Consider the following 27,416-nt stretch of genomic DNA (forward strand, 5'->3'; position numbering starts at 1 on the left):
ACCCTTCTAAAGTTATATATAATCGATATTTTTAATGGATGTCTGCTTAAGCCTGCATCAATTTATTTCCACCATTTTAACCAAAATAATGTGCTGCTATTAAATAAATCTACCCTTTTTAAACTCATGCATATAAAAGTCAGTTATAAAAACAGATGTTACAGCTCCCCGTCGTTCTACCGACACAGGGGATCTAGATCTAGATCTGTGTTAGCGCTAAATAAAAATCACACACCGTACCGCTTTCATTCATAATGGTTGCGTCATCAAGGAATGAGGTTAAACCGACATTTTTGTTCCCCATTGGTTGCTCGTGATTGTTATTTAATACTCGATTACAGAGTCTCCAAGAAAAGCATAAGTGATTAATTGAAATCAGAGTATTGAAAACAACAAGTAATTACTTAAGCCTAGACTACAAAAGCTTATACGTAATATAGACCTCTTAAAAACGTTGATGTTTATCGTTTGGTGCAGCGTGCTATTTAGGTCACGGGTCATCTATATTTATCTTGCCTGTGACGTATGAGCGAAAATAGCTAGAAGTAGTCGTATTTCGCTTCGTGTGATCTTCGAATACGGACGTGTAATATCGCCTGTGCAGTGTTGTTACGATTTGCCCACATTTGCCTTGCACGACAACAACACTGAACTATGGCAGCATGTTTGATGTTTTCGTCCTTTGCACAAGCTGGAAAACGCTTGTGCACAAACCCTAGCTACTATTTACCTCTGCTACGGGTAAGAAAAAACTCCTAGTTTAAAAAAAAATGTCTTTAGCTTTCTATTTTTACTCTTCTTAGCCTAATTTTTTTTTTTTGAGTCAAGTCTTGGACTCCTCTCTTCAAGTCTCTACTCTACTCTTACTCTTGAGTTGAGTGACCGAACGTCTAGTCTTGATTGTTGTGAGTTCCAGATCTAGAGAGAATATATTATAAACTAAATAGTAAATAGGCTAACGTGGGCCTAATTATTTAGAAATGTTTAGACCTTTAAGAAATATTGCTAGATGTAGATCTTTATTTTTTTATAATTAATTAGGCCTACTGTTATTTATTTGTTAATAATACTAGAATCTAGATATCTAGATCTAGTTATTATAGTCTGCATTCTACACTCTACCGACTAGTTAGTTGTAGATCTAGCAATCTAGCTAGATAAATAAAATTGAATACTATTGATCATCAAGATCTAGTAGGCCTACAAGTTTAGTCACTTACCACAAGCCAAGGTCATGCAATAAATATAATTTAATATATTATATAAGGCTGCACACTACAAAGATGACAAAACTTTTAATTGTTGTGCTGGTGGGGGGGGGGGGGGGGGTTAAATTATTTTTAAAAGTCTGACACATGGGGATGCATACTTACAGTTACAGGGCCTGTCTAATATATTTATGGTTAAACAATTAAACCTAGTAATTAAAATACTAGTCTAGCTTTGTATCTTTAAAATATAAATAACAGGGCAATTGCAATTTACAATTATTGCATTTTTAAAATTCAAAAAATGGGTTTCATGAACTCATCAAAACTGGAATATTCAGACTTTAACCTTTACACCTTAAACAGCTTATCACATGTGCCCTATAGGTTAAAGTTTGGGTAGATCACACATAACAAATACAAACCTGTTCAAAGTCCACAGTGCAGAGATACAATCTGATTTAGCTAGCCATACTTTTTATTTGACAAAAAATGTAGGCCAACATACTGATATTCAAACCTCCACCCACTTCTTTTAAAAAAATTAATGTTTGATCTCTATAAATTATTATCTATATATCAAAGTCCACCCTAGTGATTTGCTCATTTATGTACATATTAATAAAATTGCTACAAGTATCATCATGGGTGACTACAAAGAGAAGGGCCTACTTAGTGACATGAAGCACAGAAACTTGTATCCAATGTAGACATCAAAACATTGATTGACTTTAACAAATAAAAAGTATTTGTTTTAAAAAAAATCATAAAATAAAACACAAAAAAAAAAAACAATTTAGTTTAGAATAACTACTTTTTACTATTAGAACAAAATATTGTTGTAAAGTTGCCATATTAAAATAGATTGTGGTAGCTAAACAAATAACTTGCTTGTCAGAATTCATTTTAAAGAAATAGTTTTCAAGTCAAGTGCACTTTCACTTTGTTCTTTTGTCTGGGAAAGGGAAATAATTGAATGTAAACTTAATCTTCTTAGATTTAGACTTCACAGTTCATCTTTTTAAAAGAGAGTTACTTAATATTACTAAACACAAACCTGTATTTCAGTTATAAAAATATGTTTCTTAGTAATATCTAAAAGTTTGGGGGAAATATTTAGTTAAACATAAAGCACACAGGCTTCATCAAACACAAACTCTGCTGATGGGTAATTTTTTTTTTTTTTTACAAATCAGTCATTTAAGTTGTTGTTTCCCTTTTATTTTAACTTTAACAAAAAAAATTAATAAAAATATGCAGTGATGGGGTTGTATGAAAATGAATTATTTTGTTGATGTGGTTGTATGATAATATAATTCTTTTGTTGCTGTTTTTCTCTTTATTTGACTTAATTAACAATGTGTTCACTTATAACTTATCTAATTATTGTTCAAAATTGTAAACGTTATTTCTATTGTGACAGGTTCCTGATGCAAGCTTCTCCTCATCGTCCAAGCTCGATGTAAAGTTTTATGACACAGCTGCTGATGCTGTGCAAGACATTAGTGATGGATCCAAACTCTTGGTCGGAGGTAAAGTCAATTATTAGTCCAACATTTTATCATTGTTTTTTATCATTGATTCGTATATGTTTGTTTGTTATCGAATTATCAAGGTCATAGAATTTTAAAACTTTAATGTATCTGATTTTAAATACAATACAGGTTTTGGGCTTTGTGGCATTCCTGAGAATTTGATCAATGCTTTGCTGCAGAAAAAGACCAAAGACTTAACCGTTGTCAGCAATAACGCTGGTGTGGATGATTTTGGTCTTGGACTTCTCTTAAAACAAAAGCAGGTACTAACTTCATGTGAAAGATGTCATTAGTCTTTTCATATTTTCAAGTGCATTAAAAACAGTTGATTTGGTTGTTTAAATCAGTTTCAAACTAACTTCTTTTACTAGTTACTTCCCCTACTTTGCTAAACAAAAAAATTTTTTTTTTTTAATAAACCTCAAACATGTACTGATGTTTTCTGTAAGCTAAACATATTTAATAATAAACTGATTCTGGCCCCTGCTTATAAAATACAATTTTTTAAATAGTTATAGAATGGTTGTGGTGGTTGTAATGTATGAGATACCTCCTACAAAATTAAAAATTACTCTGTTTAGCCATGTTATTAAAGACTGTTTAAGATACTCATTGTACCAGTTTATTAATATAACATGAACACCTATTACCTACATTTTTACTTTCTTCAACCAGATTAAACGTATGATTTCGTCTTACGTTGGTGAAAATCAGGAATTTGAAAGACAGTATTTAGCGGGGGAGCTAGAAGTTGAACTCACTCCACAGGTACAGTGAAGTTGTCATTTTTGTTTGCACTTGTACTTATTTGTTTGTTATTGCTTGGTGTAGTGACACTTTGATTTTTAATTTGTTTAGGGTACTCTGGCAGAGCGTATTAGGGCAGGTGGTGCAGGCATTCCAGCTTTCTTCACTCCAACTGGATTTGGTACGCTGATTCACAATGGTGGCGCACCAATCAAATACACCAAAGATGGGAAAATTGAAATTGCCAGTAAACAAAGAGAGGTCAGTACTTTACTTTTAACCTTCGCATACCATTATGTTACAGTTCAAAATTTATCAACAAAGCAGAAAACAGATAATTCTCTTTTTAAGGAACTGTCTTTTTCTAGATAGCATTTGACCATACAATCAAATAAAATAGTACTGTTGCTACATTTGCTATTTTATAATTTCTCTCCTAGATGTTTTTGACAATTTAACAGTAACAAAAATATCAAAAATACTATGTAATGTATTACTACAATAACAGCAAACTAATCTGCAATGACACAGTGGAATTTATTATTCAGTATGCGTCTTTTTAATGATATATATAGAAATAAATTGTCAGTTGATATTATAAGAAAACAAATTCTGATTTCTGCTTTTCTCAAAATCTTTGGGCTAATAAGATTGATGTTTTATGAGGTAAATTGGTATGTGTGTATTTTTAGCTAAACTATGCTAGTAAGATCTGAAAAAACTACCAACTTGTTCATGCTTGAATTCTTCTTCAATCTTGATACAGAAAATTTAGGCTGGTTTTTTAATATGACAAATAATTATGAATTAATTAATCGAATTTTTTACTGTTTTATATCATGCTATTCCTTAAACCTGAACTGTTTTAATTTATAACTGCCATACAATTTTTTGTTAACATACTTCTATTTTTACATCAACACCAACAAAATAATTTATTGGTTTTCTGCTTGATAATTGGTACATAAAAAAGTGAATATAAGCTGTATATATTTATGGCTGCTTTGTAATGGAGGTTATTAGTTTTAAAACAGTTATCACTTCTTTCCTCTTCATTTGGATGTCCTCTAACACAATTAAGTATAACATGTCAACATGTTAGGCCCTAAGCACCATATGGCCCGCTGGCTTGGATTTCAGCCTGCTTTTCTCTCTTGATTTGCTTCCATAGCCTTTTCCAAGAACAAACTACAAAGCAGCAGCTGTTTGATTTTTGAGTTTTCTCTTCTAAATGGGTTGCTTTTCCAAGCTATCAAGCCCTCAACTGCCCATTGGGGGGTTCAGACTCAAAACTTTTCAATTTAGCAACGTGATTTATACCAGTCCAACCACACTAATCCCTTAGTTATCTTTATTATCTTTATGTTTTATTTTTGTTCCAACGTCTTCACTACATATGGGTGTGAGTGGGAGTACTTATTGTTGATACAGCACATCATTATTGTTGTTACAGCACATCACATAACTTCCAACACATCTATTATGTTCTCTGATATTATTTTATACTACTGATTAACAATTGCTGAAAAGCAAACAAATATTTAAGTTAAGTCTTATCTGTTCTGGTTACACAAAGCATCCCTGACACACTAGTCATGAAAGATTATAGTACAAAACATTTTCCTATTTGTGGATTGATCAAAGGGTATGTGCTTTTATATCAGTGACGTAGTATTATTGATTACAAATTACAATTACAAAAAAAATAAGCAAACTGGAAATAACGTAGTGTAGTAGACATCACACTTTCAAAATCCAAAGAATTTGAGTTTGAACACTAGCAATAAACTGGTGCTGGCACAAATGAGTAGGACATTACCAGTTCCTTCATCTATTGGTACCCAGTTTAAATTATCAGGCACAATACAGGACCAGATCTAGACTTGATTATGCCCTAAGCTATTTTTTATATGGGGCCCGCCCCTTATAAGTCCATATATTATATCTCAGTACCAAATATTTGGAGTTTTAAAAAAAAAAAGTTTGTCCCTCTAAAAAAAGTGTGTATAAATGTAGTGAAAAGAAAACTCAGCCTCCATCATCATTTTAAAAAAATTGAATTATAAATAAATAAATTTGGTGACAAAATGCCCACCACTGTTTGCAAAAATACTTTTGGGGATACGAAAGCTATAGCTTGTTTAGCTTATATGTAATTCTGGCTCTAGCACCATGAACCACATTCATGCTGTTATATTTACTGCATATTGTAAGAATTGTCTGATTAACCCCTACCACTTAACATTGTCTGCAAGTACCCTGTAACTGTGTTATTTTAAAGATACTTGCCCTGCTGGCTGTTAGCTATATATTTTACAATCTGTTTGGCCTGTTATGAGAGTTGTTTTCCTGGCTAGTTAAAAACCTGCAGGCGTATTGATTTTTAAAAGCTCCTTCACTAGTGGCTTAGCAGAAAGTTGTTTTTGGTCTCCCTTTATATCCATGTAGGCCAACCATGTTACCTCAATGGTCATCCTGTGCTCCCAAATGTAATATAAATCCTGTGCAGAGTCACATTTCTTAACTCCCCTCCCTAGCTTCTCAAATATGAAAATAGGCATAGGGGTCGTCCATAAATGATGTCACACTCGTAGGGGGGGAGGGGGGGTCCGTAATTTTGTGACGGTGTGTGATGAGGGGGTGGGGGGCTTCAAATGGTGCTACGTCGCGCTTTTGCATTATAAAAAAGCAATGTTAGAAAACGAATTTTAGCCGTCATTTTGCGTTTTAGAAAATTGTTTTAATAAATTATAATAGGAATTGATTAAAATACTCGATTTTGACAGAGTTCAGACAAGATTTTGGAAAATTATCGATGTTTAAAAAAAAATTCAACTGCAATTTTTAGGGGGGGGGGGGGGTATAGGCTAAGGTGTGACGTCATTTTAGGAGGGGGTCTGGCTTTTTGTGACGACGTGTGACGGAGGGGAGGGGGGAGTAAAAATCGTCAAAAAAGCGTGACGTCATTTATGGATGACCCCATATTACCCAAGAAGTAGACATTAACGAAATAAGTTTAGGACTTCATCTGCTAATCAAATATACATACCTATTTTAAAGCATGAATATGAAGGGATCGTTTTAAGAACAGTGACAGTGTTACTATCACTTTTTATAATATTGCCCCTAAATATAATTGTAATAACTCACTACTGGAACACCCGTTCTTTTCTTTTTTCAAGTTTTACTAGACACTAGTATAATAGTCTTAATAATAATTCGGAAATAGCTTAAATAAGGTTCAAAGTTCAAAGAAAACTATTGGTAGAGCATTTTGTTGGTTTTTTTATTTTATCTACGTCCCAAAAATATAGTAAGACAAAATCTCCATTTCACTTTTAGATTTAATGTGCAGTTAAATTTTTCGTATGAAACAAATGTCAAGCAATTCTAGATCTAGATCTACTAATTTATCAAATTTGTAAATTGATACGTTTTTTCGGCATTGGATTCTTTTTAAACATCTTACCTTACTTACCTCCCTTGGCAAGATGGCGTCGTGTTTGTCATTGCGATAACAATTTTGAGTCATCCAGCTGCCGTGCTGTGCCCAATCAATAATCTATTTATATTTACTTCAAGCGTAATTCACTTTTGGTTCTTTAAAATGCCAGTTCGAGATAGACTTTTGGAATTACAACAAAACCGTGAGCGGCTGCTTGTAAAGGACAACACCCAACCCGGAAAAGAATCTTCTACGCAAAAAAAAATGGATGGTGGAAAAACAATACAAGCCTTTCTCTCAGATTCCAGTAAAATAGAAGCGGAGTTAAAGAAAATGAAAGATGATGTTGCTGACATTTTAAAACTTCAACAGGACATGCTTAGTACACCATTTCCTGATAAAAATAATGTTGTTAAATATGAATCACTTGGTGAACAAATAAGAGTCGACGCCACAAAAATCGGAGTTTCTCTAAAACAAATAGAGAAAGATTATAGCATACAAGATTTACCTGAAGAGAGTGCATTTAAGCGGGTGAGAACGCAACAACTTAACACACTCACAGCAGAACTGAACATAGCAACAAATGAATTCTTTAAGATTCAAGCAGAATATATGGACAAAATGAAAACTCGTTTACGCAGACAGTTAAGTGCCAGAGGAGATTCTATTGATGATTCAAAGATAAGTACACTTCTTGACCAAGACTCATACAGTGTTTTCACTGATAATTATATAACAAATGTGCATGATGCTGAGCAAACTCTTCGTGATCTTGAGGATAGAAAAAAAGACATTCTAGCTCTTGAGAAAAGCATAGCAGATGTTAATCTTTTGTTTAAGGAAATGAATTTATTGGTTTCTACTCAAGGTGAGACTTTAACAACAATAGAAAGTGCCATTGAGAATACAGTTGTGCATGTAGAAGCAGGAAATGTAGAGCTAAGCAAAGCTAGAGAATATCAATCTAAGGCTCGTCGGAAAAAAATATGCATTATTGGAATTATTGTTGTTATACTTGTTATCATAGCAATTATTATAACTATATCTGTAATAGAGGCTAGAAAATAATTTGATGTACTTAAAAAAACTCATTTTAAATAATGTCAAGATATTTGTTGAAAGTTAATAATTTTTAAAATACATATATTTATTTTCTTAGTCCTTTACTTTTTCAGTGAGGGTCAATCATTAATGTCCACAAAAAATTAACTTTTTTACCTGTGAAAAGCAATTGTTCTCTGAAGACTTAGTTACAATGCAGTAAATTATTAATACTAAATTAACAAATTGTAGCCTATTTTATTATTAATAAAACTGTTTAAACAAATAAATTGAAACATTTTGTGTGCAAGGTCATTTAAGTTTTGTGATTTGTACAATTAATAAGTGTGTAGCTGTAAAATGTAATTAATGGATTACTCCTAAGCTTTTTGAAAATTACTTGCAGATTAATTTTTTATAGGGTTCCACTCCAATACTTTCATAGAAATTTTGAATTTTGAGATTATGTGATAGTCATATTCATATTTTGTTTTGTTTTATTATTAACTTGTATTGTTTTGGTGGGGAAACAAATTGACCTATTTATTTAATGTAGAATCACACTAAAAATAAAACTGTTTAAACAAATAAATTGAAACATTTTGTGTGCAAGGTCATTTAAGTTTTGTGATTTGTACAATTAATAAGTGTGTAGCTGTAAAATGTAATTAATGGATTACTCCTAAGCTTTTTGAAAATTACTTGCAGATTAATTTTTTATAGGGTTCCACTCCAATACTTTCATAGAAATTTTGAGATTATGTGATAGTCATATTCATATTTTGTTTTGTTTTATTATTAACTTGTATAGTTTTGTTGGGAAAAAAATTGACCTACTATTTGCTAGCAAAAATTACATAAATGTTTTATGCACTAATTTCAAATTTGATTTTGTGTAGGCTATGTTGCAACTAAATAGTAGTGTAAACATTTTGAGAACGGAATCAAATATTTCAAACTTGTATCAAGTTTTTAAAGTATTTTTACAATTTTATAAGTTGAGATCCTTTGTTGTAAATAGTGAAGATAAACATGATAGAAATTTAAATCTGAAATGTGTCAAATATTGCTCAAGCTCTTTAGCCGCTAAGTAATAAACACATTTTTTGTGTCTTTATTTTGTGATCAAGTTGAAAAGTTATTTGGTAGCATTCTTTAAAATAAATTGTGTGCAAATAAAATGAAAATATAAATGTTCTCCACTTGTGCATATTTAATTTTTCTATATTTATACATTTTTATATTCTGCCTTTGTATATTTTTCTAAACAACTATAAGCCTCTAGGCCTATATAAATAATTATAGGCCTATACAATTCACTTAAAATACAGAACTTTTCTCTTTGCTACTCACCATGCTCAATCATAACTCATGACTAAATCAATACTATAAAAAAAACAATGTGAAGAAGCATATAAATGTATACAGTTAATTCTATGACCATCAGGCTGTTTTCTTTTGCCTTAAAAATTAAGTATTTGATAAAAGTCCAGACTTAGAACAAAAGTTACTTTTTCAGTTACATTTTTATTGTACGTTACCCTGTATTGCTCATATATAATGATCTGAAGGAAAGTATTCCTACTTTTTAAAAAAAGAATTATGTATGTTTATTCATAGTATAAGCTACATCTTTAATAATTACTGACTTTTTTATTTGAGGTTAGACCATCCAGAGAAAATCTTCACAATCTTTTTAGCAGTTTTATATTCGTATTACCATTGTGGCTAATGTTGCGTACTCAGCATAATTTTTAGTTAATATAGGAGGTGCTGAAAACATTTAAGTAAATACGCCTCTGATTTTTCGCTACAATTTGTTATGAAATGTTTTTAAGTCATGATTGCAAAAAAAATTGTAAAATAATTCTTGTTATGGTATGTTTGATTTTTGTAGAAAAGTTGCTTTTACTGTTTACAGTGTTGGATTATTTATTATTACATTAAACATTCCATTGTTTGCATTCCATTTTATCGTGTTTATAGCAACGTTATTTTTTTATTGTGAATATAAGAATACATTCCCAAAAAATGCTTTGTTTGCTGTTTTTATTTCTTATTCTTAAGTTTTACCCATACAAATATTCATTATACAAGTAGTACATTTTACATTTAAGATCAGACGTCAACTAATTGCAAATGGGATTTTTAATTACTAATATTTGTGATCAGTAATCTTTATTGAGTAAATATTACCAGCTTTACAAAATATTTCTGCTTAACAACTGAACCATCCTGAAGATTCTGTATTATTTCTTATACCGGTACTTCGAACTGTAGAATCTACATTAAACAAATTTCTCAATGGCTACATTAATGAAGCAAGATCATATACTACTTAATTGTACATAAATAGCCAATGACAAGATAATTAGAGAGCTAAAGAATGTTGCTAGCCTAGATAATAATTTTTTGGTGTGATAACTATTGTATACCTGAGAGACAGGTAAACAGGAAGCTGACATTAAAAAAAGCAGGTGCGTCTTCAGACAATATTAGTCAACTATGTAATCTTGTTAATTTGCTCATCTTAGACTTTAAAAATAATTAGAGCAGGTTCTTAACTAGAGCTTTGATTGATAATGCTAGGATCTTAGATACCAAACCTTGAAGATTGGGGTAGTATCTTTTTTTTACTTCTGCTGAATGCATAACTCAATTTTAAATTTAAAATGTAGGAAATTCAAATAAACATAAACTGCACAAACACGCATTTTTTAAATTTAGATTAGTATTAGTAGCTTCCAGTGACAAGGACTGATATTGAAACCACCAAAATATATTTGTCAGAGAAAACAAAGTTGCATGACTTGTAACAGTAACAAGAGACCAAACACAGCAACACATTTTAATTAGCTAAGAGGGCTCTTAGTAATTCCCAAACTACAAGTGACGCGCCCACCTTAATTTTATATGATAATTATCAGGTATTAAAAAATTCACAATTAAACAGCAGGATTGTTCAAAGGCTGCCAGAATCAATCCTGATAGTTACAAAGGAAGATAATTTGTCTTACACGGTTTAAACACATAAGGGGAAGTAAATGCTTCAAAACCCACCAATGGGTATTAATTCATTTAGGTTATCTACCTTATCAAGAGCTTTTATTTTCAAAGCAAATAATATGCTGTTAGTATGTGTTCTTGTCCATATTACTATTGTAGGTATTTTTTTTTTTCAGAATATCCAGATAATGTATGATTAATATAAGCTCAAATATTTAAATTTATTAGAATGTAATTCATGCAATATTCCAAAATCTCACACAACTTAAAAGCTACTGATATTTCATCGTTCTTCACCTGTTGATGTAACTCAGTAATGGTATGCCTGCAGCTGTTACAATAAAACATATCCTTCATCTCCTTCACAGCAACGCCAGTTTAATGGCGTCAACTACATCATGGAGGAAGCCATCACCGGGGACTTCTCACTGGTCAAAGCATGGAAAGCTGACAAGGCAGGAAATCTTACTTTTAGGTAATGACACTCATTTACTGTATTATTTAATTACATTAATTACTGCAAATTTTCAGATTTTATTTTTAAAAATTAGGCTTTTATTACTTAAATGTATTTATAATGCAAGTCCAGTAGGATTCAGCAACACTTTTATTTTAATTTTTAGAAAAACTGCTCGCAACTTCAACCCCCCAATCTGTAAAGCTGGACGTATAACCATTGCTGAGGTAGAGGAGATAGTAGAGGCTGGGGAAATCCCAGAAGAGGATGTCCACGTACCACATATTTATGTCCAGAGGGTGATCAAGGGACCCAAATATGAGAAGAGGATCGAGGTAAACTGCCTGTTTTAATGTAGTGGGGTTGAACCGCAGAGTATATAATTACTAATTAATCTCTTCATATGCATTGCTGTGAGGCTGTGCATCACATTTTTAAATAAAGCACTGGAGTTAGAAAAATTCATCTGTAAAGTATGTTGTATAACCATAGTTCACATTATGGCTATTAACCTAAATAACAAAATTGGTGTCTTATTGATTATTGGAATGATTTCTCTCATCTCTTGTAGAGGTTAACTTTGACAAAACCAGAAACCAAAGCAGGAGACATCAGCCCAGCTCAGCAGATGAGAGAGAGAATCGTGAGGCGAGCAGCCTTAGAATTCAAAGATGGCATGTATGGTATCCTTTTTGAAATAATTTTATTTGTTGGTTAAATTGTTTTTGTTTTATTTTTGGAGATTATTTATAGCTTGAAAAAAATCTAACAATATTTTATTACCTCTGACAATAATACTTATATTTGAATTGCTAGGCGCTAATATTTATTGAGAAAATTTCTAGAAAAACCAACAGTATTACTATTATAGCGTAAAAGAAATGTATTTTTTAGTGTTATTTGTTAGAAAAAGTTTTGTTACATAAACACCATTAACACTGAAAATTATTTTACTTAAAGCCACTCATAAGCTAGAGACTTTTTAAAAAAAAATGTATTTCTTAAATTAAAAAAAATACTAATATTAAATCTTTAAATTTAGGGATGAGTACATAGGTGCTAGCTCAGCGATTTTCTTTTGTTGAGGTTGCCAAAATTAGTTTTCTTGACTAAAATTAGTAAACCTTGGTATTGGAATGCCAATGCTTGCCAGTAATTATATTAAACCTGGTGTCTCAGTACATCTCCACAGTGAAAATGGTATCCTTGGATTGGTATGTTCTGTCAATTTCTACATCTTAATTGTCATTATTAATTAATTTTTAGGTTGTTGTTGGGGTTTTTTTTTAAGTAGAAACTACTGAAATTTAAATATGAAAAATGTAACACCTAGAAAATAAATTTCTTCATGTTTACATATTTCTACCATATTGTAATTGAAAACTCATAAACAACCAATAAATAAAACATCCATGTCATTATTAACAACAGCAATGTACAACATTGTTATATTGTAACTGATTCTACATCTCAGGGTCCTTTCCCCAAACCTGGAGAACAAGACCCAGACTTGATTAATGCAGGAAAGGAAACAGTTACAAGCATCAAGGGCAGCTCATTTTTCTCATCAGATGAATCTTTTGCCATGATTAGAGGGTGAGGCAATAGGAATAGATTTTAATTAATTGTCTTTTCCACACATTTTAATTTCTAGCTTTTGATAACATAGAAATTATCTTTTTTTTTTCAATTTTTAAACTATTACTATACTTATTGGAAGCAAAAAATTAAATTTCATGAGAATTTATTTTTCAACTTACTAGAATTTGTCTTTTAATTGTTTATTGAAATATATATTAATCTTATGTTATTTTAGATTAAATGTTTATTATACTTAACTTGCATCCTGATGATGTTTGTTTTTACACTTTGTTAGTGGACATGTCCAACTGACCATTCTTGGAGCTATGCAAGTATCACAGTATGGGGATTTGGCCAACTGGATGATTCCGGTAAGAATGTTGTTGAATGTTATTTTTATTATATTGTATTAAACTGTTTGTTTTGTGTCACAGAGAGACAGTGTTAAATACCAAGTCTTACAGTATTGTATAACTGTACAACACATAACTTGTAATTTTCTGGATAAAATAGTCTACTTTATCATTACATATCCCATGGTACTCCTGTGATACACCAATTGTTAAAGTAAAATGTAAGTATTTAGCCTGTTGTCTCACTACAACATATTCCACTGGCTTCATCCTTCCATGTAACTTGGTTCATGGCTAGTTTCTTTAATTCTTCCTCATTAAGAACCATCTTTCCTATGTCCAAGTCATGAATCCTAGTTTTTTTTTGCCTGGGACACCAGGTAAGGACCTGTCTAGCTGGTCATCAGGATATGTCAGAACTAGTGCCATTTATTTTCTGGTGGATTTGATCTTTGACAGGTCTGTGGCTGCCACAGTTTCTCTGTTATAAACCTGTGTGGGCCTGCAGATAAGAAGTCATATTCTGAGGCCTGTAATGAAATAATACATGGAAATGTGTCACTAATACTAATATCCTGTTCAGTGAAACTCTACAAGATAACTTGTGTTTACAGGGCAAGATGGTGAAGGGCATGGGTGGTGCTATGGACTTGGTCTCTGGAGAAGCAACAAAAGTGATCATCACAATGGAGCACACAGCAAAGGTTGGTGGTGTCATACACAAACATGTTTTTTTTTCTTGAAGTTTCAATTAATGTTGGATTATATAGTGTTTCATTTTAATTTTTTCTTTAGGGTGGCAAACATAAAATCCTCAAGGAATGCAATCTCCCACTCACTGGAAAAGGTTGTGTCGACATGATCATTACAGACATGGTAAGAGCTGCAATAACTACCAGTATACATTTTTATTACTCCGAATTTTTTTAAATGCAGATTTCTATGGCACTATTAGTTTTTATTACTTTTAAAATTTATTTCTCTATTGCATTTCAGGGCTAGACTTTAATCTGTTTATAGTCTTTTAATACTTTTTATCCTAAATTTATAATCTGTATTTATGCTTTAGAACTTAGTCTTGATAAATGAATACTAATATTTTTTTCAAAAGAATGTGTACTTGCTTAATTCATAATTTTGCTAATTTGTGACATGAAACATTTAAATTTTAAATAGTTAATAATTATTTTACTAGGGTGTCTTTGAAATCACTAAAGAAAAAGGGTTGACAATGATTGAAATTGCTGATGGATTTAGTGTTGACGACGTTAAAAAGGCAACCGGCTGCGAACTGAATGTAAGTTATGAAAACTGCACATTAGCTGGGTACAAAATATGGAAAAACATATAACTCTGTATCTTTGAAACCTGTTTGTGAAATCAATATTCTTGATCAGTTATTAAAAAAGAATTGTTTAATCCACTTTTTTCAGGTTTCTCCCGATCTTAAACCAATGCAGAGCATGTAGAAGGTTTTTCAAGGCAAATATCAAGTTCCAGAGCAAATTCAGTGATATGTTAAGATAGATCTAATATTAATATCGGGATAGAAGTATGTAATTCACACTTAGCCATACAGTAGAAATTTCTGTATAGAGATACGTTTTTGAAACATCAGCTTTTAGCGTTCCTGTACATAAATAATTGCAACCTTCATCATTACTGGTCAACTGTCTTCACCCTACATGGTTTCACCCTACACGAAGTTTATCTTGAAGTCTCAAGTTTAAACTACTTTTATTCCACTTACTCTGTTTTGTTAAATTTTTACCATCCAGGAAAAGGCAGTAACAAGTGAATTAAGGAAAATATTAACCTTCTAGGTTTGTGGTTTTCACAAATACGATATTAGAGTTGATCAAAAGAGTTGATCAAACTTGTTATGTGTAAGGTTTTGAAATTCTGTAAATATTAATGTTATAGAATAACTAACTGAACTTCATCCAAGATTATGTTTTTTATCAATTGGTGATTTTAAGGTTCAAATATTTTTTTCTAACTTTTCCAGTACAAAAACAAAATTTACAAAGCAATATATGCATAATTTGCCTTTTTTTGTGTCTGTAAAATGTCATGTATTGTTGTGTTCATTATGTTCTTTTTATCTTCTTGTGATAATTCTTGGAACTTGTAAATGCCAGCGCCCTGTATACAATGTTTGGGCTAGCTATAAATGAAGTTTTTACAAAGCCAAGTACAAACTTTGATCCCTGTGAATTACCCAGTGAAGCTTTTTTTTTTTGCTCAGTTACAATTTTAATATTTTTAAGTGAACAATTTACAGACATTTATCACAAATTGTGCTTTTAAAAGAAACTTCTGTCAGCTGTCCAAAGTTATTTGAAATACTTTCTCCAATGTTCACTTGTTCAATATTTTTATTGTAAGTTTATCTAAGTTTCTGGAGGCTCAAAATAATTTAAATTTACTGTTCGCAAAAAATTGTTGGTTAAAATATAAAATATCACTGATATTTTAATCCTTAGATTATGTAGTAATGTATTTTTTATGCATATTGCTTCAAATTCAACCATGAGTAGCTGTATGCATTTTTAAACATTTTTTTATTCATATAGATCTACTAATTAATTGAAAACTGGTAGTATACTTCAAGGCCTTGATTAAAAATCTATGCTATTGTTAAATGTTATTATGCAGCTTTTCAAGGCTTTGTTTCTTAAAGAAACCACAACCTTATTGATATGATCACAAGTAGCTGTGTAGTGAAAATGATTAGACTACCTGTGAATATTTGTGACTCATAATGTGTAACTTTTTAGGTGATTTCTTTATAAACTGCCAGTATGTAAGATGTACCCTTTTTTTCTATCGGGATACCTGGTAAATAGACTTGATGCCACTGGTTTGTATGCCATATTTTTAAAACATTATTGAAATGTTGAAAACTAGTGTGATATTTTCAAACTTTGTAATGCCACAATTTGTTAAGTAAAAGAATTATTCTTAATTGAAATCTCAATACTCTGCATAGAAAATACATTATATATAATTTACCCAAATATTGTACATGGAAAGAATTTGTGACTAGGTGGAAATGAATGTAGTACACTAGTGTTTATGTGTAATTGAATATGGTGCCATATAAAATTGTTTAAAACAATGAGAAAAATCTGTGTCTGGCCTCTTTTTATTCTGATGTGTGGTGCTAGTGTCACACCTGTTGGTTGTAATGTGTCCAGGACTGCCTAATTTTACAGCTGCCTCTGTTATCTTACAAATTTACACCTAGTTACATTGTTACACTTACATTGAATCAGGAGGTCTAAAAATTTGCCTTTTGTGAAAATAGTCATGAAAAAACATTTTTATAGAAAGCCGTAAACAGGGTAAATAAATTTTTTTAAATGGTCTAATTAAAAATTGGATGTTAATTTGGTGCAACTAGTTTCCTGGTTTAATACTTTACATAGGGGTCGGCGTTGTCGAGTCGGTAAAGCTCATGGTTGATAAACTGAAAAGTCTCGAGTTCGGGCAGATGAGGCTCGTTAGCTGGGGACAACCACTCTTCTAGGAGAGACAACTCCAAAATCAAACAACTGCTGCCTTGTAATTTGTTCTTGGTTGGACAAAGGCTATGGAAGCAAATCCAAAAAGAAAAGCAGGCTGAAATCGGAGTCAATGGCGCATAACCAGTTGAGACGTATCCTTAATTGTGTTGGCCAAAAAAATCATGGTTGATAAATTCGAATAAAAAAAGTCTCGAGTTTAAACCCTCTGGCAGATAAGGCCCGATCCCTTCCAACACTGAAAATTAAGAACGAAGAAGAAAATAGTTTACATGCAGCTCAAAGACCAGTTTGTTTGAACATCTTTCATTACCAACCCCCCCCCCCCCCCCCATCCCAGCCTACTTTACTTCTTTATTAAAAATGTAAGGAAAAAATTGTTTTTGTGTACTTGCAGACTACCCCCTAAAGTCCAACACAGAAAACCTAACCCTCCCCCGTATTTAGGCTACAAATTGCATGGTACAGTATTCATTTTATCGTATTAATATAATGGGTAGGAGTTTTAATTAATTTCCTATTTTGCACCATTATTAAAATAACCCCTTTCTTCTTTATCATAATTATCACAGCGTCTCAAAATTAGTCACCTCCCTAAGCAGTTTTTCTTCAGTAATGGGCTATACTATAATCAAGCTTAGTTGATTTTGTCTAAATAGAATACTTGAGTTGCTTTCCTCCATAAAGAACATTATTTGCTAGCAGTGTTGTTTCACTCGAATGGATCGCCAGACTTTTTCTCCTGGGGGGGGGGGGGGGAACAACAACATTGACAACATTTTTGCGGGTGGGGTGGGGGGGGGGGACACTGGTAAAAGTATGTCTTCTATATAAATTCCATTTCGTTCGGACAGGCGGTAGACTTTCTTTGAAGAGATGCCTTGAAGAAACTCTGATCGCCAATCACTATTTCTATATGAATATTAGATCTTTTGATCAATATTCATTAAAATTTACACAAAAATTATGTTCAAAATGTAACATGACTGCTACATTTCAGCTTTAAATTATTTTACAAAATGCTGGAATGTTATGGTAACACTTTCTTAACACCCACCCTGGTCACTCATCGCTTTATAGTTTATAGTATTGATTTTTTATTACAACTTCTTTTACAACACAATATTACAAAAATAAATCATTTCAAAATATTTGCCCGATGAATTAAAATAAAGTACACGAATCGATGTCCAATTAAAATTTATATTAGGGCTATAAATTAATAATAGGTCTACTACTCTAGACTCTACTACTAGATCTACTAATAGTAGTACTAGTATCAGCCAATCAGGAGAGCAGTGGCATTACTAGAATCTAGATCTAGATAGATCTAAGTGTCACCGGGTGCGGTAACTGATGGTGTTATTCCACCTCACCTCTCACCCCTTCATTTTGGTTTAGTGTAACTAATCTCCTTCAAACATTGTATTGTCAGTGACATTTTACTATTTTTTTTACTGATGTCATCTTCAAAATAGTGTCACCATGACCCATGAACGTATCGGACCCAGTGTTTCTTCCAGACTTTTTTCTCCGGGGGGGCACTTGAAATTTTCGGGGGGGGGGGCGGTAGACTTTCTTCGGGGGGGGGGGGGGGCGGACACTGTTAAAAGTATATATTTTCTATATAAATTATATAAATTTCATTTCGTTCGGGGGGGGGGCGGTAAAAATGTTTCGGGGGGGGGGGGGGCTTTGCCCCCCCCCCCCCCCCCCCCCCCGAAGAGATGCCTGGAAGAAACTCTGATCGGACCCTGCCTTGATGGAAGGGTCTGAATTTTTGTAACCAAATGATTAAAGGTTAAAAATTAAAAACATAAAGAAAAACACGTGACGTCATTTGCTGAATTCCCGTAATCTAATTTTAGTTTTAAGCCATTTTTAAGAGGTTTGAGTCATACTGTGTAGTAGTGTTATGTTGTTATCGGCTACTATTCGCTTAGAAATTTATTATATTTTTTTTTTTTTTTGGGACGAGTATTCTGAATTAATCGTTTACAAAACATAACAGGGTAAAATCTGGTTGTTAAATAATACTAGATCTAGATCAAGATCTAATCTAGAGATCTAGATCTAATAAATAGACTAACTTATAACTTAATAAATAATAATAGCTTAATTAATAATTAATTATAGTTAGTAATATATAATATATATATTATATATTATATATGCCTATTATATATATTAAATTATTATATTATATAAAATAATAACTTCTGATTCTGACACATGTGTAAATTTTTTAGATCTAATAATATATTTCAGTAGCTAAAATCTAGATTCTAATCTAGATTAGATCTAGATCTTAGCTTAGCTACTAGTACTAGATTTAACTAGAGATCTAGTAAAGCTAGAGAGAGGACTGCTAGCTAGAGTCTAGAACTCTAAGGTAAATTCTAAGTTAAAAACCCGGCGGGCGGAAATGTCACACTGAGGATAGAATCTCAATTCTCCATGAATAAATCTAGACTAGATTTCCCCCCCCCCCCCCCCCATGACAATAAAAATAATGTCACAATTCAAACACCCTGGGCCGAGTTTATTCTTCGCCAAATAAAAATTATTTTGTAGGCCTATCTTTTTAAACAATTTTTTCTTACTAAAATATTAACTAATAACTGGTCTTCTAATATATAGATCTAGATCTAAATTTTAATATTTAAGTTATTACAATTCTATTTTCAAGTCTTCATAAATGAAAATAACTGCTTCATTTTAGTGACAATATGTTTTTAGATGTAAAAGTGTGACATCTCACATTCTGAACCACTTGTCATTAAAATCTGAATCCCCCTTCTCCTGTCTTAGGATCCCATCATAATCATTTGCTTATTTTATATATTGTATTATTATCCGTATTTAAATATTCTCCTTATCAGTACTTGTAAAAACCTACATTTTTATTTCAAAACCATAATTCTGTGATAAGGCCTGATCCCTTCCAACACTGAAAATTAAGAACGAAGAAGAAAATAGTTTACATGCAGCTCAAAGACCAGTTTGTTTGAACATCTTTCATTACCAACCCCCCATCCCAGCCTACTTTACTTCTTTATTAAAAATGTAAGGAAAAATAATAACTGGTCTTCTAATATATAGATCTAAATTTTAATATTTATTACAATTCTATTTTCAAGTCTTCATAAATGAAAATAACTGCTTCATTTTAGTGACAATATGTTTTTAGATGTAAAAGTGTGACATCCCACATTCTGAACCACTTGTCATTAAAATCTGAATCCCTTTCACCTGTTTTAGGATCCCATCATAATCATTTGCTTATTTTATATATTGTATTATTATCCGTATTTAAATATTCTCCTTATCAGTACTTGTAAAAACCTGCATTTTTATTTCAAAACCATAATTTCATGATCAAGCTAACATAAACTTTTTTGCCTTTGTCTAGCAGTGACAACACCAGCTTTGACCAAATAAAAAATTGAGAACCCTCCAATATAAAATGCCAGTACGAGACAGGACATCAGAGCTGCAACAAACTCATGAGTTGCTAGAAAAAGAGAAAAGTAAACATGGTGCTAAAAAGAAAAACAAAAAAGAAGAAAAGGGAGCTGAAGAAGATTTTATGATGGAAGCAAATAAAATTGAAACAGAGATAAAAAAGATGAAAAATGATGTTTCGGAATTGAAGAAACTTCATAAAAATTTATTCAGCACCCCTTTCCCTGATGAAACTCAGTCTAAAGCACTTGAGGAACAAATTAGACAAAATGCTACAAAAATGTGTGCCTCTATTAAACAGTTAGAAGATAACTACAAACAAGATACGCTTGTAGAAAGTGCTTTTAAGCGCATTAAATCTTTAAAAATAAACACGCTTGTTACTGAACTTAACGAGTCCACAAATGAATTTTTTAAAATACAAGCAGAATACACTGATAAAATGAAAACTCGTTTGCGCAAACAGATAGGAGCTAAAGGAATTTCAATGGATGAATCCCAATTAAACAACCTTCTTGAACAGGATTCTTACTGTGTTTTTACTGAAAATTATATCTCTAATGTTCAAGAGGCGGAACAAACTCTGAGAGATCTTCAGGACAGAAAAAAGGATATCCTTGCCCTGGAGTCAAGTCTTGCAGAAGTAAATCTTTTGTTTAAAGAAATGAACTTGCTAGTCTCTACTCAAGGAGAGACATTAGTTAGAATAGAAGATGCCACAAACCAAGCTGCGGATTTGGTCAGAGATGGCAATGATCAGTTAACACAAGCAAGGAGTAAACAAGCTCAAGCTCGTAGGCGAAAAATATGTATTTTAGGAATTGTTATTACTGTGGTTATAATTATAGTGGTCATTGTTGTGATTGTCGAGGTCATTTAGTATTTTTAATATGGCTTCGTTTTGATCAGTCTGGGATAAACTTCTTGTTAAGATTATTTGTTAATGACATCCAGTTGGTATGGAGAGACAAGAACACATTTATTAAAATGTGCTGTTACTTTATTTAGTAAAATAGTGATGGTAACATACGTCAGATTTATTAATCTTTGTTGTGCTTTCACTTCTGTCTTCAGACAACAGAAACATTATTAGATTACACTTCTGCTTAATTAAAGCTTGTAATTTAATTTAAATTAAGTGGTACACATGTTATGGAGAGTGAAATGTTTTAATGAATATGACTAGAGAAGAGACACAAAAGTGGACCTACAGCCACTATTATAGGAAGCTAATATTTAAACAAAAATACTTTTACAGATAACCTCTTACTCTTACAGGAAAAGGAAAAGTGCCTGGTTGATAAGAACTGAATTATAATTATAGAAAATAACTACAAAATTATTTATTGGTTTTGTTTTTGTTTTGTTTTTATTTTTTTCAAAATACCTTATATACTAATATTAAGCAGTATAATACATTCCAGTTGTGAAAATTATTTTAATGGATTGATTTTCTGCAATTATGTGCCTTTTTTATACATTTCTTGAACTGAAAACTTTCAATTTTTTATTGATTTGTTATATTAGTGCTTAATACATATAGAAAACTACTAGTCAGGTTATTTATTGTAAATGTACCTGAGTGATATTTAGAAAATATTGCTTTATTGTTTGACTATTTTCATAAATAGGTGTAAAAATGTTACGCTTGTGTTCAGCTTATATCAGCAATAATGAATTTTTGTCACATTGGATTTGAGAATGTTTGCAATAATAATTTTGTAAAAATCTTGATATTTTTATTTACTCTGTCAATACATTTTTATAACTGTATTGTTTTGATCTTTTTATATACCGCAGTTTTCTTTATATTTCCATAATAAACTTTTACTAAACTGTTATGTAAATTTTAAATTTACAAATATTTTTTTTATTTCTATAATCATATGAAGATAACTTTGCTAAAACAGAAAGTAAATTAAATTTTATTTTAATTGTAATTAATTAATTAAACGACAAACAGCATTTACAGATAACTTTTCTCTTGATTTTGGCTAGTACTAGATGTTCTTTTGTATTTTAGGAAATGGAAATGCAATGTTTTTCATTTAAATTTATTTTATATTTAATGAGGCTAGCATTTTTTTTCATGTAAGTTTTAGGTACAGTAATTTTAATTACTACAAGTACTTATGCATTTTTTTAAATAAAAAAAAACTGTCCATTAAAAAGAATCAGTGGAAATTGTTGCCAAATGGTAAAAGAAATTGTTAAAACAATAAAAGTAAGCATTTTAAGTTTTATTTCAACATTATCTCATTATGTAAGAACATATTTTCCAACAACAAATAAAGAAGTTTTATTAAACTTTATTACATGGTCTGTGTTTTCTTAGTAACTATTTTTAATTATCTCTGAAGGTCTTCAATTGCAATGGAAACTTTTAAAGAAGATTGTTCTAACGTAAGCAATGGATTACAACATTTGGTTGTTGATACAAGGATCTTATTCCACATTTATGACTTTGTAATAACACAATTTTTTAAAAAATATTGTACTGCATTGCTATTCTAAAATTGAATTAACTCTGCAACACTAATTATCAAATTACACAAAATGGTAGGCTGATTGAGGCATGCAGTAAAATCACCAGTACCATGTCTTGATTTAGAAAACTTATTTTCCCATTTAGTTGCCTAAGTTCAGTATATCATCCAGACATCTTTCTCAGGGAAGATAAGCTTTTTCTATTTTGCGGCTAAAAGAAACACTGCTTACATTTTATGATATTGATTATTTCTTAGAACTAACTGGAATGGTAACAGTTAAGTTTTTATGATAAATCAGGATTGTGAATTAATAACATTATTAATAACAATGTATTAATTAGTAAAACATTAATAACAAATTCATTGTTAATATGAACAAGGCAATCATTTTCTTATTGGACTTACAGATTATTAAACCCATACATGCTAAACTGTGGTTTAGTCACATCATATTATGTAAAACAATGAAGTGTCAACATCTTGAAATAAAATCCATGACAAAAGCAAACAGGAGTTACTAAAAAATAATAATCTTAAAAACTATCCAATCCATATGCCAGAACAAAATATGACATCAGAGCTAAACATTGTGCTAAAAAATAAAAATGAAGAAAGGAGCTGAAGATTTTATGTTTGAAGCAAATACAATTGAAAACAGAAAAAAAAATGATGTTTCAGAATTTTAAAAGTTTCAATAGACCTAAATTCTTTTAACAATCTTTTCTTTAGACTGGAACCAAATTTATGAAGAGAAAATGTTACAAATGAAGGGTTATGATTATTAACAAATTCATTTAATCATTAAGTATGGCTTGCATTTTTAAGAATATATGAATAATTTATTTAGTACTTTTTTTTTATTACCTTAAAATACATCAAATTATAAATTACCAAAGGCAATTATTTGGAATTAAAGATAAATAAAAATGTTCACAAATTAGAGATGATTCCAAGTATCAAATCACATTCACCACATATTAAAGGCCTGTGTTAGTTACTGTTATTAGCAACAACCCTTTTTGTTGCCTCTTTCAGTACAGTAATCAAATGGATCTTTATCCTGTGAAATAAAATAAATGTGTCGAATTTCTGCGTTAGAAGTTTAAAATATTTTGATTTTTTTTTACTTGGTTAATATTTACTATATACATCAAAATTTAAAATTCATAAACAAGATTCTTTTTTTTGTGGTATTTTTGTGATTCTGTCTCAACATTTCAATTGAACTATGTGTCATCTTTTTTTTTTAATTAAATAGTTGCTTCTTTCAGGGTTATAATTGTAATAACTTTTGGTGCTGTTTTTTATTTAATAAGAAGTAATAGGAGAAATGATAGTTAAATGTATCTCTACAATCTGAAACAATTATCTGAAATTTGCAAATGGCTGGCATTGAGATGAAACAAGTAAGTGTTGAAAGAAAGCATAAAAAAAATAATTACCAGTTTTGCACATTTACATGGTCCCTTTTCACCAGGGCTTATGCTAAAATATGTCCTGTATCGTGAACTAGTGAGTATGTTAGCCAGTTCAGGCTTTACATGGCATTCTTCCCCTTTCTGGACAAATAATACAAGAAGACAAGTGTAAATGGAAAGAAAAATCCAGTGAAACTTTGAAAATGTGTTTGAAATCAAATATTAAATACACCACAGATTCTGTATTCTACCTTAAATGTGATGCCGTGATCAAATGCAAATTGTTCCTCGTAGCCTTCAATTTCTCCATTATAAACTACAGTTGATTCTGGAACAGGCTCAGATGGAAGCTTGAAGAGACTGTATGTTGCAGAAACAAACTTGGCCTCTCCTGAATAAATGCATACACACTAGGTTAAGACTAGTTTATTATTGAGTGCATTTCATATTTGTAATTTTTTCTTCTACCTTAAAAAATCAAATAAGTATATCACATAGATAAGTATAAAGTTAGAAATAAAATTATCATAATCTAAAAATACCACTACTTCAATTTTGTCAACAATTAAATTTTCACTAACCCAAGAAATCTTTATAGTCTTTGTCATCTATTGAAAACAGTCCAGCAGTTACAAGCCGAGGAGTTGAAAAGCCAATCTCTTTTGCCAGTTTGTACAAATCTTTCCAGTACAATGCACCAACAACACACTCACCTTTTAGAAAGGTTATTGACAGGCAAGTAACAAAGTATAGAATTTTAATGTTATAATCTATATCCACAATAAATGTAAAAAAAAAACTCACACCACAATTCCTCGTGGTTTCTTATTTCAGGTGGCAAATCACGATCAGCATAAACATCACTAAAATACAGTTCTCCACCAGTCTATGAAATAAATAGTAAAAATGTATTATTTATTCAACATTAATAAAAATCTTTATTTAAAAAATATGTATCACACAATTTCTACAAATTGTTGAAAAGAAAACAGAAATTGATTTACAATACAAGTTAATACCTTCAGTGTCCTGTAAGCTTCTTTCAGTACAGCTCTCTTGTCTTGCGAAAGATTGATAACACAGTTTGATCTAGTTTTAAATTATAAAAATATTATGTTTTAAACCACTGTTGGTATTATATTTCAAAAGGAGACTGCTAAACTTAATACAATTTATCATAAAAGTATAGATACCAAAGATTGTTTAACATGTGAATACTTACACAATGATGTCAAACTTATTATTCTCTATACCAGCTTCTTCCATTTTCTCCATATAGCCTTTAACAAAGCTAATGTTAGGTTGGGAATAACCGAACAGTTGAGTGTGGTAATCAATGTATTTGTTAGCAACAGCAAGCTGAAATTTAAAAAAGAAAAAACTCTACCACTACTCTTCAGGTAATTATTTTAAGTGTAAATAATTAATGGTAAAATAAAATTGCAGATTTACCTGTTCATCAGTCATATCTAGCCCAGTAACAGAACCATCAGGACCGACTAATTTACTGAGGATATAGCAATCCTGGCCACTACCACTGCCCAAATCAAGAACAGATGCTCCTTTTAAAGCAGGAGGGAATACAGGCCCACATCCATAATACCTATATTAAATATTCAACTTTTAAAGATCAATATACAAAACACTGAGGCTTTAATTGAACGAGAAAAAATCATTTCTATTTGTAAAGATATTATATTTGTTATTCATCATCTCTGAATTCAATGCCCATTAATGCACAAGGTACCAAAAAATTAGTGCCAATATATTCTCTCTCTATATTTAACCTATGCCTGTTGGTACAATATAAGCCACCCTCTTTTGACTCATTCTCCAATATTGCCAATAATCTTCTCTTCTTTTGGCTGCCTTCATTTTCTCTTGCCCCGGGTTGTCCAGCTAAGAGTAATTGTAGCCAGTGCATCTGCTTTCATTTTGACCACATTACTAAAAGCAAACATTAAGTTTTAAGTTACTTACTTTGAAGTAACTTCTTCATGGACAAGACTCATTGCATCTCTGATAAATTTAGGATACTTGCAAGGTTGGGATGTACATGCGCCTGTCTTTAAATCAGAGGATGCATTTAATTTCTTTCCATAATAATTTTTTACTACTTCTTCAGTATTAAGGCTGTTTGGTGCTGCTGCATCAGCCATTTCTTAAACAATATTCTGAAAAAAATTATATTAATTTAAAGTGTTTGTTTTTTTAAAACAGTATCAGTATGCCAACCAGGTGAAATATTTTTTTTCTTTAATTGAGGCCTATTATTTAGGCTTATGTATTAAATTTTATAAGTAGACCTGCTTACTAGGCCTACTAATTTAATTAGGCCTAGGTCTATAAGACTATAATAAAAGTTGCCCATAACTTACTTTTGTTCACCGTGTTTTTTGTTTACAATTACACTGTTATTATTTTTTTTTTAAAACTCTTCTCCACCCCTACTCCCCGTGAAATACCATAGCTCAAACCCCTCACCTTTTTCTCATCTAAAAAATAACTTATTTTCTTAGACAAAAGTTTTTCTTAATTAAAATACACACAAAATGCTAAGACGCGTCATATTTCTCGACCCCCGTCCACCTTTCTGCTCGACACAAAAGGCCACAACACTAAGCCTTACTCTATTAACTTTTATACCTGAATCTCCCCTCTCCTCTCTCCTCCTGCCCTAGTACTGTCTCTAGTAGCGTCTGCTAATATATTAATATAATGATTATGTTTTAAAAAATTATTGTTATAAGGATAACACTGACATTGTCGGTCATTGATTTGAAATTCTCCATTTATATAAAATAAAATGTTTACTCACGTATTATTAGAACAATTGTAATTAATTATTGGTCTAAACTCTAAAGATTCTAAGCAAGACCCAGGCTAGAGAATAAGTAGAGATAAAATTCTTCAATTTATTACTTTGCGGACTGCTACGGAAGATTCACATTTTCTAAAAATACTCTTCCCGTTTTTCCCGTTACTTGAAAAATAATGTTGGCATGTCACGTTAAAAATGCTTCACGTTTTGCGGCTACTCGGTTAATTTAAGCCTCGGTATAAAATAACCTATCTAGTCTAGATTCTATCCTATTTCAAAGTCAAACTATACATATTTTAGCCATAAGATAGATCGAGGCA

The 27,416-nt window shown here is 31.2% G+C and overlaps 4 protein-coding genes across 7 annotated transcripts; 3 read left to right on the forward strand and 1 right to left on the reverse strand.

Annotated features, from left to right (window-relative positions):
- The first annotated feature begins 526 nt into the window (after positions 1 to 526).
- LOC131946187 (succinyl-CoA:3-ketoacid coenzyme A transferase 1, mitochondrial) lies at positions 527 to 16,497 on the forward strand. Its single transcript, XM_059306839.1, has 15 exons — positions 527 to 741; positions 2,632 to 2,740; positions 2,873 to 3,006; positions 3,419 to 3,511; positions 3,602 to 3,751; positions 11,354 to 11,460; positions 11,609 to 11,777; positions 12,014 to 12,125; positions 12,562 to 12,656; positions 12,917 to 13,038; positions 13,319 to 13,394; positions 13,991 to 14,080; positions 14,172 to 14,252; positions 14,572 to 14,673; positions 14,810 to 16,497. Exons 1-15 carry the CDS (start codon positions 655 to 657, stop codon positions 14,843 to 14,845), a joined length of 1,563 nt encoding a protein of 520 aa, XP_059162822.1. The 5' UTR covers positions 527 to 654; the 3' UTR covers positions 14,846 to 16,497.
- LOC131946188 (syntaxin-2-like) lies at positions 6,945 to 8,483 on the forward strand. Its single transcript, XM_059306840.1, has one exon. It carries the CDS (start codon positions 7,098 to 7,100, stop codon positions 8,004 to 8,006), a length of 909 nt encoding a protein of 302 aa, XP_059162823.1. The 5' UTR covers positions 6,945 to 7,097; the 3' UTR covers positions 8,007 to 8,483.
- A 2,310-nt stretch (positions 16,498 to 18,807) lies between the features above and the next one.
- On the forward strand, positions 18,808 to 22,659 carry LOC131946231 (syntaxin-like). Of its 2 annotated transcripts, none has more exons than XM_059306908.1 (2): positions 18,808 to 18,915; positions 20,316 to 22,659. In XM_059306908.1, exon 2 carries the CDS (start codon positions 20,370 to 20,372, stop codon positions 21,246 to 21,248), a length of 879 nt encoding a protein of 292 aa, XP_059162891.1. In that variant the 5' UTR covers positions 18,808 to 18,915; positions 20,316 to 20,369; the 3' UTR covers positions 21,249 to 22,659. The 2 variants fall into 2 exon arrangements, with proteins under 2 accessions (XP_059162891.1, XP_059162892.1); XM_059306909.1 differs by having other exon boundaries at positions 20,319 to 22,659.
- A 2-nt stretch (positions 22,660 to 22,661) lies between these two features.
- Positions 22,662 to 27,296, reverse strand: LOC131946230 (arsenite methyltransferase). Of its 3 annotated transcripts, none has more exons than XM_059306906.1 (10): positions 27,198 to 27,296; positions 26,256 to 26,449; positions 25,728 to 25,878; positions 25,498 to 25,634; positions 25,295 to 25,364; positions 25,080 to 25,161; positions 24,857 to 24,988; positions 24,527 to 24,666; positions 24,300 to 24,416; positions 22,662 to 23,917 (listed from the first exon to the last, which is right to left on the reverse strand). In XM_059306906.1, the coding sequence occupies exons 2-10, from the start codon at positions 26,432 to 26,434 to the stop codon at positions 23,861 to 23,863; spliced, it is 1,065 nt and encodes a 354-aa protein (XP_059162889.1). In that variant the 5' UTR covers positions 26,435 to 26,449; positions 27,198 to 27,296; the 3' UTR covers positions 22,662 to 23,860. The 3 variants fall into 3 exon arrangements, with proteins under 3 accessions (XP_059162889.1, XP_059162887.1, XP_059162890.1); XM_059306904.1 differs by having other exon boundaries at positions 27,094 to 27,289; XM_059306907.1 differs by lacking the exon at positions 27,198 to 27,296 and adding an exon at positions 26,922 to 26,940.
- Positions 27,297 to 27,416: the final 120 nt, after the last annotated feature.

Source organism: Physella acuta, unplaced genomic scaffold, assembly GCF_028476545.2.
Source record: "Physella acuta isolate Inbredline_101_S28 unplaced genomic scaffold, ASM2847654v3 ptg000548l, whole genome shotgun sequence".
In the NCBI taxonomy this organism is placed as follows: domain Eukaryota; kingdom Metazoa; phylum Mollusca; class Gastropoda; family Physidae; genus Physella; species Physella acuta.

Bases quoted from the DNA above. Each gene is read 5' to 3' on its own strand.
- LOC131946188 (XM_059306840.1), top strand. From the start codon at position 7,098: ATGCCAGTTCGAGATAGACTTTTGGAATTACAACAAAACCGTGAGCGG.
- LOC131946230 (XM_059306906.1), bottom strand. From the start codon at position 26,434: ATGGCTGATGCAGCAGCACCAAACAGCCTTAATACTGAAGAAGTAGTA. The intron at 25,635-25,727 runs GTAAATCTGCAA...TTTAAATTTCAG, and splicing joins TAGATATGACTGATGAACAG to CTTGCTGTTGCTAACAAATA. The intron at 25,162-25,294 runs GTATTAACTTGT...TTTATTTCATAG, and splicing joins AAGCTTACAGGACACTGAAG to ACTGGTGGAGAACTGTATTT.
- LOC131946231 (XM_059306908.1), top strand. From the start codon at position 20,370: ATGCCAGTACGAGACAGGACATCAGAGCTGCAACAAACTCATGAGTTG.
- LOC131946187 (XM_059306839.1), top strand. From the start codon at position 655: ATGGCAGCATGTTTGATGTTTTCGTCCTTTGCACAAGCTGGAAAACGC. The intron at 3,007-3,418 runs GTACTAACTTCA...TTCTTCAACCAG, and splicing joins TTCTCTTAAAACAAAAGCAG to ATTAAACGTATGATTTCGTC. The intron at 14,674-14,809 runs GTAAGTTATGAA...CACTTTTTTCAG, and splicing joins CAACCGGCTGCGAACTGAAT to GTTTCTCCCGATCTTAAACC.